Source organism: Calonectris borealis, chromosome 8 (genome assembly GCF_964195595.1).
Source record: "Calonectris borealis chromosome 8, bCalBor7.hap1.2, whole genome shotgun sequence".
Classification (NCBI taxonomy): Eukaryota; Metazoa; Chordata; class Aves; order Procellariiformes; family Procellariidae; genus Calonectris; species Calonectris borealis.
In genome coordinates, this window is record NC_134319.1 from 2,723,882 (window position 1) to 2,741,502 (window position 17,621).

At 39.2% G+C, this 17,621-nt stretch overlaps 1 protein-coding gene across 3 annotated transcripts in view; it reads right to left on the reverse strand.

Moving 5' to 3' along the window:
• RAVER2 (ribonucleoprotein, PTB binding 2) overlaps window positions 1-17,621 on the reverse strand; it is a 46,866-nt gene that overhangs the window by 6,504 nt on the left and 22,741 nt on the right. For 2 of the 3 annotated variants that reach the window (XM_075155595.1, XM_075155594.1), the window contains exons 3-12: window positions 16,939-17,408; window positions 12,850-13,041; window positions 11,845-11,971; window positions 10,827-10,909; window positions 7,260-7,364; window positions 6,956-7,067; window positions 5,591-5,820; window positions 3,467-3,578; window positions 2,925-3,070; window positions 396-485 (exon numbers count right to left, since the gene is read on the reverse strand). In XM_075155595.1, coding sequence (XP_075011696.1) covers window positions 396-485; window positions 2,925-3,070; window positions 3,467-3,578; window positions 5,591-5,820; window positions 6,956-7,067; window positions 7,260-7,364; window positions 10,827-10,909; window positions 11,845-11,971; window positions 12,850-13,041; window positions 16,939-17,408 — 1,667 coding nt within the window. The remainder of the gene's footprint in view (window positions 1-395; window positions 486-2,924; window positions 3,071-3,466; window positions 3,579-5,590; window positions 5,821-6,955; window positions 7,068-7,259; window positions 7,365-10,826; window positions 10,910-11,844; window positions 11,972-12,849; window positions 13,042-16,938; window positions 17,409-17,621) is intronic. The other variant, XM_075155597.1, reaches the window with a different exon arrangement.

Genomic DNA, 17,621 nt, shown 5'->3' on the forward strand with positions numbered 1-17,621 from the left:
TCAGGCTATATAATGGCCTGGGCGAGAAACAATCCTTCAACAGACCCACTGGGAAATAACATTATGGTGTGCTGTTTCTTGGTAGGAGTATTTCAATACACTCCTGACCTTTACAGGTAACTTTGGGTTGTGGGATTTTAGAGAGAGGAATATTTATGCCAGATATAATCAAAAGCGTGAGTATGAATCCTGGAGAGTAACTGTGCAGGCATGCCCTGCAGAAGGTGACCATGCAGTGCCATTCGTCCCACACATTCCAGCCCCTTATTTCTGCGGTACCGACGGCAGCAGCCACTATCAACAAACAAAGCAGGTGTCCAGAGTCCAAAAGCACCCTTACAGCTGATGGGAGAAACAGCCAATGGAGACAGGAAGAAAATAAAATTATTTCTCACCTCAGAGGCTTCATTTTCAAATTCATCGACTCTTGCCTGGGTAGAGTTATATGCCTGAGCATAATGCTGATACCACTGCTGAACAGCCTCCTATAAAGGAGGAAAAAACCTCTTCCCATTAGCTGCCTATTAAGATCACTTTAAATGAAAACAATTCTTATGGCCTCGCAGGACATGAGAATGAACAAAAGGCAAAGCTCTCCAGGAAGCATCAAAACATGTTTAACACCAGTGATAAAGCTCAAACCAAACATTTAAAACTACGGTAAGTGCTTAAAAGATACAGAAGGCACCACTGCTTTGGCAGCGGACGCAAGTACTACGTAATTTCTGTTACATGGAAGGAACAGACAGTACAACTATAGCTGAATGATGACATGTGGCATCTCTGCACCTAAGTGACATCATTTGTATCCTTCATGTTACTAAAGATAATCCTAATAACACTAATACTACAAGACTACTGATTTTTTTTGACAGTATTTTAAGGTTTTGGAACTACCTCCAGAAGACATCAAAATGAATTTAAAGCCAATAATCAGATTCAAACAAAATATTCAAGACTACGTTAGTGCTTACATGAAACACACAGCACAACGGCCCACAGGACATCTCTCTTGCTTCTCTAACCCACAACTGTCACCAGATGTGACAGGAGATGGGTCTGGCCCCTGGCAAAGCTCCCTGCTGCAGCGAACGCTGTGCAGCGACCCCATCCCCTCCACCCCTCCTGGCCAGGCTGAGACCCTCCTAATACAAAACAACCCCCGTGCCCACCCACGCGCCCGCGCTCTGTCCTCCAGAGCCAACCGACTCCCACAGCAGCCCTGCTCTACCCCAGGAGTTTTGGAGCAATACTGATTTCCTTGCCAGCAGCCTAGGAGAAGAGAAGACAGCTTGTTTCTGTCCCCCTGCCGTAGGAGGAGAGATCAGGGGAGGAGGAGGTGATGGGGACAGGGCAGGAGAGAGGGACCTACAGCAGAGCCAGGGTGGGTGTCTCAGCGCAAACCCAAGACTTTTATACAGGTTACCTGACAGCACTACAATCCAGTCTTCGTATTTGATTTGTATACAATTATATTTCTGCACAGACTAGTGATGGCTAATGAAAATATGGAAACGTTATTTCACAGAATGTCCCAATGTCTGTGAAACTCAGTGCTTACTCTCAGTACTACAACAAAACACTCTCCAGATGCAGGGCAGCCCTCCACCTTAATGGCCACGCTCGATCACCAAATGGGGCAAATGGTGAAGAAATCCCATGCAGCGAAACCAGCTGGCAGAGACTGCAAAAATTCCCCAAGCTACATGGGAACTTCTGGTAGACAGAACACGCTCTTCTCTGGGATCTAGCCAACGTTCAAGAAAACTTTAAAACTTCTTGGGAAGGGAAAGAGAAAAACGTCATGGTTTTGAAGACAGACAAAAGCCAAGCCAGAAATTATAAGAAGAAATTTTTTAGCCGACTGCACTGAATTCAAGTTCTCAAGAAGCAGTCTTTCAATGGTTATGATACTGCAGCGGGGAATGTGCTGAGTCTTTTTTTGGCTGGCACTAGGCGTACTTCGTGCTAAATCTATTCTGTACACTGAAAGACACAAACTATCAGTGAAGAGGACCTACAAGGTTCAATCTGAAGAAGAGGGTGGGCTTTGGTTGTAAGAAAGCCTAGGAACCGCTGAAGAGTGGTTCATGATGTTGAGCAATGCTGTTCAACTGCAGACAGGGCTATCAGACCACATACAGCCAGCTGAACGTGAGCCGGCAGTGTGCCCAGGTGGCCAAGAAGGCCAAGGGCATCCTGGCCTGTGTCAGAAATAGCGTGGCCAGCAGGAGCAGGGAGGTGATCGTGCCCCTGTACTGGGCACTGGTGAGGCCGCACCTCGAATCCTGTGTTCAGTTTTGGGCCCCTCACTACAAGAAGGACATGGAGGTGCTGGAGCGTGTCCAGAGGAGGGCAACGAAGCTGGTGAAGGGCCTGGAGCACAAGTCTGATGGGGAGCGGCTGAGGGAACTGGGGGTGTTTAGTCTGGAGAAGAGGAGGCTGAGGGTTCATCGCGCTCTACAACTACCTGACAGGAGGTTGTAGCGAGGTGGGTGTTGGTCTCTTCTGCCAAGTAACAGCGATAGGACGAGAGGAAATGGCCTCAAGTTGTGCCAGGGGAGGTTTAGATTGGACATTAGGAGAAATTTCTTTACTGAAAGAGTGGTCAGGCCTTGGAACAGGCTGCCCAGGGAAGTGGTGGAGTCACCATCCCTGGAGGTATTTAAAAGATGTGTAGATGAGGTGCTTAGGGACATGGTGTAGTGGGCATGGTGTGTTGGGTTGACGGTTGGACTCGGTGATCTTAGAGGTCTTTTCCAACCTTAATGATTCCATGATTCTATGTGTACCAAGAAGTGCATTAAGAGTACACAGACAAAAACAATGAGCAACTCAGGGAGCAGATCTCTGCCAAAAATCCTGGTACCAGAGCTCTGAGTGACAAACCGGGCTTCAGAAGGAAGTGCTACAAAAAAACGTACCTGTGTATATTCCCCATGCTGTTGAGAGTAATTAAAATAATTTTCCATTGCATGTTGTGATGTAGTTCCCTGAGACACAGCAGTATCCACAATGTTGTTCGAAAGTCCGGTCTGCTGCGGTGGACTAGAGGCTTTGCTGGCAATTGCTGTTCATAACACAAAGAATACACGGTTTGTATAAACACACGTTTTGTATGAACTGCACAAATTAGGTTGTACTCTTGTTTAGCAATATTCTGGGATTAAAACAGAAATTTGCTACTTCAGATTAGGCTGTGCTCAAAATTAATTAGTGCTACTAATAATTGAAAGGCTTTCTAGAAGTTTGTCTACATCAGTAAGCCCGTTAACTCTGAAAATTTACCCTTCCCAAATAAAATATTAACTATGAGGATAGATTACATCGCAATTTTAAGACAGACGACAAAATTTTCTTAAAGATAAATGTTGTGGTCACTGGAATTACCTGCCAAACAGAATAACGATTTGCCACACTCTGGGTCAAGGAAACTTGCAACTAAAACCGCTAAATGTTTGCTTACCTGGAAGACATATACCAGGCAACACACTTGCCAAATTCAAGTAGGGGTTGGTACTAAGACGTATTTCTTTTGGTGGTTCTCCTAGCAGCGAAGTCTGTTTTTTCAAGGGAGTCTGCGAAACAATTGGACAGGTCAGTTTGCATTATATTCATACAACATTTGTCAGAAATAAGGGAAGTGTCCCAGCAGGATTTTGAAAAAAGCTTAGCCCTACGAAATGTAACAGGAAAACTTTTAAAATAAATACTGGGGACAACTATCTGGACACATTGCATGTACTTTTTTCTTGCCAAATAATTTTGTAGGAATGTTTCTCTTTAGACTGTAAGTTGCTAAAGGGTATTAAAAACAAACAAACAAAAGAAAACCTTTTACATTCAAGTAAAGGAATAATAATCACCATAACAACTCCAGATGCAGGGAGTTAGCATTAAGCACATGGCCAAGACAAAATCAACTCTTCTCACCCAGAGTCACAAGCAAATAAAGGACAAATGAACCCTGGACTGGAGAGATGACACTGTCTGCAATCTGCCATTACAACACATCTTACTGATCACTCCATTTATGAGCCCTTACTTAAAAGGGGAAAATATCTGAGTGGAAAATATCTGAAGTGTCAGGACTGACTCACTCCTCCAAACCCCCAGAAGTGTTTTCCTACGAGGGACTAGGAAGGGTACAGTACCAGTTTATTTCCCTTTAGCTTATGTTAGAACAAATACCAGAAATAAGGATAAAGTAGCTATAGCAAGTTACATAGCTTGTCTGAAATACATAGCTCAAAGACCTTTCTTACAGTATTCTACTCTACATCTATTCTGTTCATTTTTTCAAAGCCCACTAAGGAAAAAAAAAAATCCATTATTTTAATGGATTAATACTATTTTCAGTAAAATAGTGAGACCAGTTTTTAAACACAAAAAGCTTCAACAGAGCGCTGAAATTCTTCATCTGGATGCAAAAGCAGGCCTTTAAGACAGTATGACCGTTCAGTATCAGCGTACAGATTGTGGCTGTCTTGTCAAGGAAGTGATTTTTGCAAACTGGGCCTTCTGTCTACTGATGCAGAAAAGAAAACAATTAAAACATCTACCAGGATTTCAAAAAAGAACTTTTCCTGATAAACAATATTCATAGAAATAAATTATTTACCTAGACTTCTAATGGTTTAATTACATTTCCTTTTAACTGAAATGCTGAAATAAAACACTGATTTTATACATGTATACACATACACCCTATGTATTCTATCCATGTGTATCTATACATCGGTAAAATTCACTTCATTACAGTAAAAAATGATTTAAAAAATAAAAAGTGTACTTTCTGAAGCAGGACCAAATCCGTCAAAGTTGTCTAACAAAGGCAGACACCAATACTGTATATAATCTAATCACTTCAGATGCTTCAGAAAATATGTAAGGAAAACACTGATCTGATCTGAATTAAGAACATGTTTCCCCATAAATGTCGAAGTATTTATGTATATTATAAAAAAAGTAAATTCTGTTAATGACAGGAAAAAACTTCTGAAAAAACTAGACCATTTTGGTTCAACTTAAATCCCATCCCATCATCCTCCCACCCTCTGTCTTCAAGGGATTAAATATTGAAACTGATACAGATTAAGAATATGTCAGCTATGGCTAAGAGGGTACGGATTAAAAGTGGAAAATTTACATACACACATATATACACACACACACACACACACCCTCCCCACCTGGAAACCCAAAGGCCCTACATAGCACCAGAATTGCTTCTAATTAGTCATAAAATTCAACCACAAGTTCAATTTTCAGTCTTTAAAAGGGACATTGCCCTTGAGATAATTTCATCATCAAATATTATGAGGCATACACATGGAAAAAAACCTCTCCAGCATTGTAAAAAGATTCCTTTGTTAATTCATTTGGACCACCAAAGAGCATTATTGTTCTCTCCCTATTATTCATAACTGAAATGACCTTAAAATGTCTCATGAATGATCCTGTGATCTACCAAATTTTATAGTGAAGAACTACAATAAGCAGTTGCAGTTAACTCTTAAGCATGTTAAAATAAAAAAGAGAAAATCCACACAAAAGAAAAAAGAAAATATTGGTATTCGATGTTCCTTACCCCCAAACTTGTATCAGTACTTTTTAGTTGATTTTGTTGTTTGGCATGTCCAGCCCGCAAAGCTCCCGCAGAAAGATTTGTTAAGGTCTGATGATAAGGCTGTGATCCCGAGACAACCGCTTCGGTAGCCGATTGTTTATCTGGAGCGTTATTTTGCCCTGGTATAGCTTGTCCAACAATGTGCTGATTCGGAAAGAATGGCAGCATGCCCATCCCTGCTGCTGCTGCTGCTGTTTGAATTGGAGTCAGATTAGATGCTGCAGTCAACCATAAATGGAGAAACTTTTCTGTTAGACAAGATTTATCAGTACATTTTGTTTGTGGTTTTTACTAAGTGATGAGAAAAACATTTAGAGATCTATTTTACAGCTGCCCCAGAACACTGGATTCTGATGATAGTTTTTATTCTTTCACCATCCCAGGAGCAAACAACTCTATTTAAAGCTAATACAATAGAAGAGAACTCTGACTTTTCTAAACATTCACTATGATAATAAGTTACTTAGTGTTTCCTGTCACTTTCAAAAAACCTGTGAACAACATCCTAGAGGATTCTGTATTGGAATAGAGGGGAAAAACCCCACCTCAACTGGCATTAGTAAAATTCCTTTTACAAACAGAAGAGCTAGAAAGTATTCTCCAAAATTAAAATCCAGACATTCAGAACAGGTTTCTTCCCCACCCCTGCAAAAGCTCCTCCTTGCTCCTGGTTACTACCATTTCTCAGACCACGTCTAGAACTGCAGAATACATGGCTCTCAGTGGAGGAAACAAAAAAGATGCACTAAACAGTATCACAACTGATCTTTCCTCATAAAAACTGAGAGCATCACTGGTGCAGAAATTTGCATTCAAAATTGACATCTGTCACAGACTGGATGTTAAAGCTCTATTGCTTAATGAAATGAATGCAAAAAACCTATTTGTGGTGCCTCTTCAGCTACTCAGATTTATCTGCTTTGAAACACAAACCCCAAAATTTTGGTCATATTCCAAGTGTACTGAAAATAGTAGTAACTGAGCAAGCAGAATATTTAACAACCTGCAAATATTCAGCCAATGCCACAGTGTACTCTTTCTTCCCTGACAAACAGAAGAGAGAAGCCAGGCAACAAGGCAAGATATTTCCAGTTGGTTTCCTGCTTAAACCAGCAGGTTATAGTTGGTTATACAGATATATAACTTGTTACCTTGCTTAACTATATAACTATATAGCCTGCATTATTGTCCAGCTCTCTGCCTACCTTACTGTGCAGTGATAAGGTTCAAACATATTATTGCTTTTGCTAAAGTGGGAGAAAGCAAGGAGCATAATTTCAAGCTGAGCATTTCTACTGATTTGGTATGAAATAAAATGTCATTTACACTTCAGAGCTTCTCCGCGGGTTCCCACGCCTGAACTCACTGATGGCATTACCCCTATTCCCAGTACTGTCTGAAGCAGCATTGTTGGAGGTTCTCCCAGCAAACCCGGTTTCTATAAGGAAGAACAGAAAACTGTGTAAATGATTAAAACAATCTGTCTGTAGGTATTTCTTGTAACTTTCACATTTTCAGTTAATCTTTTTAGATACACTAAACTGTTAAATTATACAAGATGAAGAAAATTATTTCTTTTATCAGTTATAAGAATGTCCAAAGACAGTCAAAGTTAAAGTGATGACCTTACACTATTAGCCTGAATGTTTTCAATCTTCATCAGTTGCTGCTGTGGCAATGGTAGGTGAGCAGGGCTCTGCAGCAGTAAGTTAGATGTACTCCCCAGAATTGAACTCTGAAATTAATAAAAGAAGTGTTAGTTGACAGCTGTGGAAAACAGCACATTCTTGAAACATTTTTGGATGATACTGCTGAAAGAAATTTAAATTAGTTTCTGAGTTAATACAGCAAAGGAAAATAACTATTTCCTCCACAGAACTAATTTTTGCTTCATTCATAGAAAGTTATTTCAAGTTCTTTTAACCTCTCTTCCTCCTAGCCCTTTTTTTCACCTCACAACCACAAGTATGTTTTCTGATGGCTTTTAAAAGATCAAGAGTATATTCCAAATACAATCCAAACTCCCTTGCAGCCCCTCTTCTAAGCCAACAGGAAAGGCTAAATCTGTCTGAAGCCTCTGCAGACAGACTAGATAGGGGAGTTACCTACCGTGCCAATAAGAAAGATGAGACACAAGAACTTCAGGGGATTATGAGCTCTATGAATAAGGACTTCATTGTTTGTTAATGTTTGCATTGTGCCTTGCATTGCAATTCTAATACATAATCTCCACCAAATATCTATATGCTTTACAGGACTCGGTTGTAACTGGCAGGGACACTCATCCCTTGCTTTACAGTTACCAAACAGTATCTTTACTTTCAAAGAGGAATATCCAGATATGTTTTTCCCCCCTTTTTTAGTGGCAACTATCTACATGAAATTCTATTCCAGAACCATTAAAAAGCTTACAAATCACAGTGCCTACAGATTGTCAAGTCTATAAAATATTAATATTTTTCATTCAAAAAATTCTGGATCAGTTTGCCACCAGAATTGAGCCACTTAATCAACAACTTTGGGGCACCATGTTCAGACTCTGCCACTGGTATTTTCAGCAGTATGTGCTCTGGCTAGCACAGTGGCTTCAAAGAAACCTTAAGTCCACTCTGGATCACAAAACCACATTATGATTCATGCTAACTGAATACAGGCTTGAAACGGTCTTTCTGGCAGCAGCTCCTGAGCATGATTTGCAAAATACAGGTTGCTCTACAAACCTTTTTGTACAGTGGTGCAAGAATAGAGATATGGGACACTGACTATGTCAAATCACAACAAGTATGGCCTTCCTCATTTTTTTGAAATCTCCTACTTAGGAAAGGTAATGAAGGTAATGAAGATGGAACCCAAAAAGAAGGCAGCTCTCCCGATGCATGGCTTTGCAGATTTTGCAGCCTCCTGCAAAACACCTCAGAAATATTTTCAAGCCTAGGTTGTACCTGTGTGTGGTAGGGTCAAATTCCCTAGGGAAAAACCTCTACACCTATAATATGGTCTTCTGGACTCAGAAATGTGCAATATAAAACAAAAAAGGGCCATATCTAGGTGAGTTATGCATCTGCTATTTTAATCGTCTTAGTGATTTCCAGTAGAAATTATCCACGGCTGTTTATTGTCACCAATACCAGTGGTTGTTCCTTCCAAACCTGGTTAAGTCAACAAAGAAAATGTATTAGTTCAATTGCAAAACTTCTAGAAATAGAAGAGTGGAAAATCAGGTTGGTTAGAATCCTCAAAAGAAAGTCTCCGGGTTAATAAAGGTTTAATAAACTGCTGGATGACTCAGGAAAACACATCACTGAGAAAGTTTAAAATGCATTATTTTGGCACATGATAATAGTAACTAAGAGAAATTAAAAGAAAGAAGTTGAAAGCCACGCTACCTCCAGAGTTGAAAGATTACTGGATGAATAACCCATTTGTTCAAATTTCCCTCTGTTGAATCTTTTTTTATCAATTATCTTATAATGTTGTGGTATAATCATCTAAAAATATTGTTTCTACTCATTATATTACTTTACAAAACCTTGACTATAAAATAGCAAAACCAAGATATACAGGAAGATGAATCAGTGTGTGACTGGGGAGGTGGGGAGAGAGTCAAGCCAAGATGCTGTCTTGGCTTGTGACAATACTGAATTTCAAGACAATAAAAATAGTGACCTGGTTCTCTGGCTTTAGAGAATACTCTGAAATAAGTCACTGAATAACAGAAAAATGTGCCTAATAGAAGGAATTGGCATAATCAAATAATTGTCAATAACATTCAGGCTATTAGACCAGGTTTGGATTAAATGAATGAATTAAATGACAGGAAGCTCCCTGGAAGAGAATTAGACTTGTAAGTCTCTCTAAAGAGAAAACACTAAGTTGTTTGGCTGCAGCACTCTTAAGCCAAAAAACATCGGGTCATCATCAATCACACCGTTTACTGTGTAAAACATGCCTGTCTCCAGCTGTGATGAGAAAACATTCACATTGCCTTCCAAGGAAGCATAGACTCTCCAAGGCTGAAGAAGAGCAGCAGTAACTAAATATACCAATTGAAAACGTCATTTAAATAAAAGAAGTACAAACAAAGAATGATGTATTTTTTCGTTGTACAGGACAAAAGCAACTCACTTGATGGGGCAAAATTAAGTAGTATTTATTCAAAATTAATATATTCACCTACCAGTTTTTAGCAGAAAAAAATAGAAAAGCTAAATATACTTAATATAAGGAGTATCTCTACATTTTAACTTGGTCTTTTTTAAGATCTGTAAGTCTGTGTTTGCCAAAAGAACAGCAGAAATAAGAATTACTTAAGGGATTTTATTTTTTAAATTGGAATTTCTGAAACATCAGAAATAGTACGTCAGAGCGATTGACCCCAGTCCCTCACAGGTACTTATGAAAATACCCACCATGAATATTAAAGGTAAATTTCAGCTCTTGGCAGAGCTGGAGAAATCTCTGACAGAACCTCAATGCAAGGCAGAGGCCAGGTAGGCTGCTGGCCAAGTGAACTGCTGCAGGGAGGAGTTCTGGTTGTGGGTGCTACTCTAGCATGTTCTCATCACCAATTTCTAGGGCAAACTCATCCCAAATATCCTTTATAGTATCTATCAGAAATTCTGGTGTCCATATGGAAGTCATATCAACTTTACAGTGAATTGAAGATACTCCGAGAACACTTTAAACAGCTTGTAACCTTCGGGGTTTTTGACTAAGTAGTAACATCTGCAAATTACTATTTTTTATGGCATATATAGCACATTTTGGTCCTTGCAAGCTTTAAAATGAAGATAACGATGCTAAACTTCTTGGCTGGAATAAGATAAAATAATCAAGTCTCTACAGGAAGTGTATATGAGCAGCTCCAAGAGAAACGGATGTGCCATGCTCCTCGAGCTCTAATTCAAAGAGGATTTTTTTTGCCAGTAATGGCAAGTTGTCTCTACATCGGCAGGTGTTAGCAAATCAAACACTCAGTTAAGCTAAAATAACTCACTTGTGGATAGTAAGCAGAGTCTGCTCTTACATCCCCACAGGCATCTCGTTATAGAGCGCTTTTCTTAAAGACAGCTTTTTTCTTTTTTCTTAAAGACAGCTTTTTTTGATTTTAGTTGTAATTTCTTAAAACTTTGAGAATATTTTCCACGCTAAGATCTCTACAAATATGTATTTTGACAAAAGTTTTTTTGTCACATACCTGATGAACTTTATTCAACTGCAAAAAAGGTGGGCCAACAGCTGAATTTATAAGGTGAGGTAAACCTGCGGATGCTCCAAGAACTGTTTTAGAAACACAAGACAAAGTTGCAGTGTTTTGTAAGTTAGGCAAGTAAAGATCTTTATAAGAGTTATTCTATATTTTTTAGATTTGGTTTCCACGAAACTTTCCAGTATACTAAAGGTCACTATAATGAAACCTTTCAATACACCCAGCTTTGATCTGCAATTAACAGCATATTAGAGATCAAATGTACTTCCATGGAGCTCCTCTAAAGCTGACGGTTTTGCTCAAAAGATGCAGAAATGCCTGTAGTTGACTGCGAGACCACAGCATTACGTAAAGTGCTTCGAAACTTCAGCATTAGCTAAAGTGTTTCTTCACTAAAGTGTTCACTTCGCACACAATTTCTGTGTATTTTCTGACAGTAGATTATGCCACAAACTCTTAGCTGTCCCCCATTTGACTCTTCAAATTATCTGTTCTCATTCCTGTTCCTAATACTTTCACCATTTCAAATGCGATAAGATTGTTTTTAGTATGTTTATTCACATCCATCCTAATGAAAGCTCAGAGAAATGTTTTTGCCTAATGCCGTTATGAAATGCTGTGTACGACTACGGTAGCATCCAAGTGAATAACAATTTACATTGGAATCAATAGGAGAAAGACTCAGGCTGCAAAATTCAGATCTAGAATCAGATTTAAATTCGCCATTTTAATGATGTCTGCAAAAGACATTTAATTCTAAATCCATTTCTAATATAAACATTCAGAGACCACAGAGTTAATGTGAGGACATTTTTAGGTAACACTAAATTTTTCCCAGACACAATAGTGTAGCAATCCACCTCTTGCTTTCGCTTTCATAAAGCGTGGAAGTGTCTACATAGACACACTGAAACAGTGTCTGCACAGATTTTAAAATAGTATTCCTGCTTCTCTCCTGTGCTGAAAGTCTTGTATCATTTTTTAATTCCGTTTTAAAACAACTTACCAGGTTTAACAGCATGTCCACGTAACTGGGGCTGCAGTAGCATTTGCAACATCGCTGGATTATTAAAACTTTTCATAATCTGCACTGGATTTGGCTCTGGCAGCAAGCCTTTCCTATTGTTCCTCATCTCCAATTACAAGAGACACAAAAATGTTAGAATCAGGAGAAAACAAAGGATACATTTAAATCCCTCAAGCTTGTCTGACGGTAATGTACACGTTTCATTTTACACAGAAAACACATCTCCTTCCCTGTTTCCTGCTCCTTTTCCCTCAAATGAAATGCCTAACAAACTATTCCCCCCAAAACTGCAAGCATATTATTTTTCCTGAGACACGTTTCTTTTTTTCCCTTAAACCAAGACAGAGTTATCAATAAAGGAAAATATGAAAGGCACTGTTAATATGAACACCACATACTATCTTATAATAACACCACTCATCTCTTTTATAAAGAGGTGGGCTAAAGCTCGCCGAAGTAATGAGACTGTTCTGCTTCTACTTAAGCTTCGTGTAACACTTATCACATCCAATTTTCTAGGAAATAATTTGATAAGACATGTGAGTGTAAAAAGCTTTCTTCTATATCAAGCATGAAACGAAACTATTTCTCCTACCTTGAAATCTATCTTAAAATTGACAAATTCTTGCCTCTCTGTTTTAAACCAAGTTTTAGCTTGTTAAATGACTCCACTTACAGTTACTTCTGTTTTGAACTGGAACAATTTCTTGTACAGAAAATTAAATTTACTAAAATCCCAGAGCTACGTAAGTATGACTTTGTGATAATCTTATGGCCATATTTTGCCCTTCCTCCTTGCAGAATATGGCCATGCTTTTCTAGGAAGGAGACTGAATTGGGCTGACTAAATTAAAAAAAAGAGGCTAATGCTTCCAAAAGCTTGGCTCGTTTTCCTAATGCAAAGCAGCTGAATCCCTCTGACCCAACCCAGGCTGCTCGAGGGGTATCAAACTCATTCTGAAAACAGATTTGCAAGTATCTTACCATCCTTTGTGCTGCTATAAGTGCTGCTAACGTGCTTCTGCCTGGCGCTCCCGGAGCACAGTACGACACCTGGACTCTCTTGCCTTTGATAGTCATGCCATCGGTGACTTCTTGTACTTTCTCAGCCTGCTCTGCAGTTTCATACTCAACCACCGCAAAGTCACCAATATAACTATCTTCATCCTGAGCAAACTGAAACAACATTTCACAACACACTGAACAAAATGGAGAATTTCAGGAACTGCCTTGCAATATTTTCACCTATCCCTGGCAAAATACTTCGCAAACAGTTGACACCCTATGTTAAGGCCTACCCAAATCAGTATGCTTCTTTCTCAGACGTGCTAGATATAAGTTGAATATCATAACTTCATATGATATTTGGCATGTATGCTCTATCTACTTGAATTGCCACCTTCACTTCAATCTAATTTCATGAAGAACTTGAGCTGTGAAATGTATTTAATGCATATTTTCAGAATAAAGAAGGAATGAGAAGGAAATTATAAATACAGCTGTATGCTACAATAATTTTTATTTTTATTTTTCAGGATAAGAATTATAAACTCACTATTGTTCAGTTTTTAAGCCTACAATAATAAAAATGTCATTCATCAGACTACACGATAGCTGTTGAAACATGTAACAATGCAAATTCCACTGATATATACTGCCTTTTAGGAGAATATGAAGTCTGTGGTTGTATCTAATGCCAAGAGAAGATGCCAGACTGATCAATCAAGCAGACTGGAAACAGGCTTACGTGTTAAACAATGCTCTGTCCTTTGTTTGCAGAGTTTTATAGCAGAATGAGGAGATTTAAATCAAACAAAAAAAGGGGGTGAGAAGGGAGGGAATAAAGCTTAGGCAAAAATCTCCAGTCCCAAAATGAACAGAAATTATATACTGATACTAGCTCTGATGTGGAACAGAGGAAATCTCTAGATTTCACTGGATAAAAACAACCTATTCCCAACTATTAGATCCCAAAAACTTACACTAACAATTGAAATATAAATCTCAAAGATTTTGAAGAAAAAGAGGGTGATCAGATCTCTAATGTCACTGTTTAAGACTGGCCTCTGGGAAGAGGTCTGGAGAACACAAATATTTTGATATATAAATACACACATAGATATGTATATGCTATGTATATATGTGTGTGTGTGTGTCTATGTGGAGAAGCATTATAGTTTATTTTGACATCAGTTTAGCTGCACTGGTAAAGACCTGACATACTTGTGAAAAGAACGGTTTGCAGCTACGGAACGTATTGTAGTTTCATGCACAGTTAAAAACTCCCTTAACATGTGAAAGTGCAGCTACCAGTATTCTTGCAAACAGATCAGGAATTTATAAACTTCCCAAGTAAACAGGTACTGAAGAAAAACCCTCTGTCCCCATTCAGATAACAGTGGAGACCTCCTAGTGACAACTTAAAGTTGACATACGAATGGAATGAGGTTTTCTGGTCCATTTTGTTGAAGCAAAGGAACAAAACATGCTCCTGTAAGTCCTAGGAAATGCCGTTTTTCTAAACTGTGTAAGTTTCTGGCTTCAGCTCTTCCTGACAGAACATTTCTGTTGTCAACAGAGAGGAAATCATGAGATTGATTTCATGAGTTCAGCTAAGAATTTTAGGTAAAAGATCACATTTACGTGATGAAATACTGCATCAGAGTTACCAGCAGAACTAAGCCATGAAAGCAGCACAGGACAGCCACGTTAAAGAAGCCATACCAGGAGATGGGCAAAATGGTCAAAGGGACCCTACTGGAGGGACAGTCTGAGTGTAGGAGAGGCTGGATTGGCCAAGACAAGGAAATGCAAGGAAGAGAGAGACTCTGGTCATGAAGACGTAAAATAACAAGAGTGTGAACGAATATTTTAATTGTGTTTCTAAAATGTATTCATTCTTCCAGACAAAGGTGCTTCTCCTAGTCGTTCTCTATTGAAATTCCCTCCCCACCCAGGTTTCTGCTACCCTGTCCTCTCCTAGTTTTCCTCTTATGTCTCTACCCACCATGTCACATCTCCCTCCTTGCTTCTTCCACACTTTCTTGGGTCTTCCTCCTTCTCCTTTCTTTGTACTTAATTTTTAGGTCATCTCACTCATAAAACCATAATTAATTAACACTACTGTGATGAGAACTCATCCACCGTCTTCCCTTTTTCATCTATCAAATTTGAACTACTTGTTTACCTACCTCCACCCCCATACCTTCCCTCTCCGGAGGGCTGCTTCCCCCGTCAGCCCATGGGGTTCACCTCCACCACTCACCCGCTACGTCTGCAAACCAGCACCTCTGCTGCCTCTCCCCACCACCCCTCGAGGCAGAGCCTCCCTCACCAGTCAGTACCTGTTGGATGCCCAGTGAAAACATGAGGCGTGACTGAATAAACGTGAATAAATCACGTTTATTCTCTGAGAAACACTGAGAATAAATTATAAGTTATCATAAGTAAACCTATTTTTCTTCTATTATCATACTTCTATGATCTGCCTATTAGTCTATTACACAGTACATTTATACAAGCGATAGGTAATATGAGAACATGCTAAAAATGTTTTCTTGGATGTATTTTTGACTGGGTGCCTATTTCCTAATTCAAAAGCATACTGTTTAATTCCTGTATTTTACAGAAACATGTATTAAGTGCCATTTACTGATAGAACGCATACACAAACAGACCTTCCTCACCTATACCAGGTGTGATCCATGTATCATTATGATTTAAGAAGGAAGGCAAAAGTCAATTTTTAGAATGTAGAATACTGTTAGTGTTAGTTTCTTTATCAAAGCAGCCTGTTATTCTTTGAACTTCAGAATTTTAAAAGAATGTTGAAAAATTGTTGGGGAAGCTGATAACAGCCTCCGGATTATCTGACAGCTGGAAAAATGCCCTGAAGTAAAAAGACTTTAAAAGATCAAGCTGTTCAGCTAATTAAGCAAAGATTGAGCAACTGACTTGATTACAGCATTTAATACCTTCTTACTGGAAGAAAATAGTGGGGAGCAAAGGCTCGTCAATCTAGTCATCAGTGAGGTGAAGTTGAAGCCGGATACATTCAACTGAGAAAACAGACAGAAGTGGAAAATAACAAGGGACGGGCAGTTTCTGGAAAGAGTTACTTCCAATTTAGGCATCTCCTGGTATATTTGGATCCAATAAGTACAAGGATGTGCTTTAGCCAACTGCAAATTACTGGGGCTCGAAACGAGCACTAGGGAAAACGTGATGGCCTGCAGGTGGTCAGACTAGACAGCCTGATGGACCTTCCCGTCTTAGACGCTGATTATCCCTGAAGCTAATCCCCGAGAAGTCTTCCAAGATACTTAAGGAAAAAACAAACAAACAACTGAAATCATACCCAACTGCGTGACTATAAAGCAAGCTTTCTTTCTACTGCCTGTTTACGGTACGCTGGCCTGCACCACTTCTACAAGCAACATTTGTGGTCTAGTATCTCACAAGCCATGATGATGAGAAGGAAACCTTTACACTTGCAAAGGCTGGTAAGGATCTACCTCTTCTGTACCTGCAAGCTTTCCAAAAGATAGATCACTTCTATCACTGGCAAGCCCAGCCGCCTAGGAGATCCCAAGCCTACACGTTCTCCAGTTAGGGAAAAAACACATTAAATATTTGCAGAGGTTTCTTAAATATATTAATTATATACATATACATATATCCTCCATCATCTAAACTGTTGCACTTGTGGTATTGATACACTCTGGTTTTCTTCACTGAGCAATAAAACCATCATCATCATTTACTTTAAAAGCTCCCTAAAATATTTCTAAAATGATTTTCAGTAAGATACATGAGGAGGGGATGTCTTATAAACGTTTTATTGGTGCTTCACAGGAGTGCTCCCCTGCAGAATTCCCAGATGACATCGACAAATCACTGCAAACCCATACCTGGGTAAAGAACCTGTACCACATAATATAACGCAATGCAGATGCATAACCATTCACTACTTAAATGAAAAATAAAAAGGTAAGACAGCAAGCAGTGAAGATGCAAATACAGAGCTACTTAAGTCATGACCATGATCTTCCAAAAGATACAAATTCAACATACCTGGCAGAAAACAGGTTTATACTTTAGTGAGAAAGCTTGGATCAGTTCTTTTGAATCAACGTAGTCTTTTTGAAATTTATCTACACAAAGGCACTTGGAGTGAATAAGATTTGTCGTCAGCTGGTTCACATCCATCCACTGTGCAAAGAGAGTGCTCTCGTCTATCTGTTTCCCCAGAAGTTCCAGTCTCGCCTTTGCAGCAGAGTCCTTCTTCATATATTCCACAAAGCCATAGCCCTTTGAACGGCCAGTGACTTCGTTATAGACCAAAAAACACCTCTCAACATTGCCATACGCACGCACAAGTTCTTCAAACTCTTCTAATGTAAATGAAATGGGCAAATTAGTAATGCACAGCAAAGCATCTGTTGGTTGGAGTTGCACGGATATTTCTTTTCCCCGCAGAGAATACCGGTGAAATTTCTGAATCGCGTTTTGAGCCTGCTCTCCATTTAAGAGAGTAACGAACGCTGTAAGAGACCAAAACAAGACACATCACATACCACAGCTTCTCTACAGCTACAAAGGTAATTACTACACCACTCCCTCCCCCACAAAACCCACCACTATAAGTCCCAGGAAAAATAAGACTTTGGGATTTACCCTCAAGATACAATAGATACAGAGATACGCTGCAATATATATTTTTAAATTTGACATTATCAACTGGATGTCATGAGTAA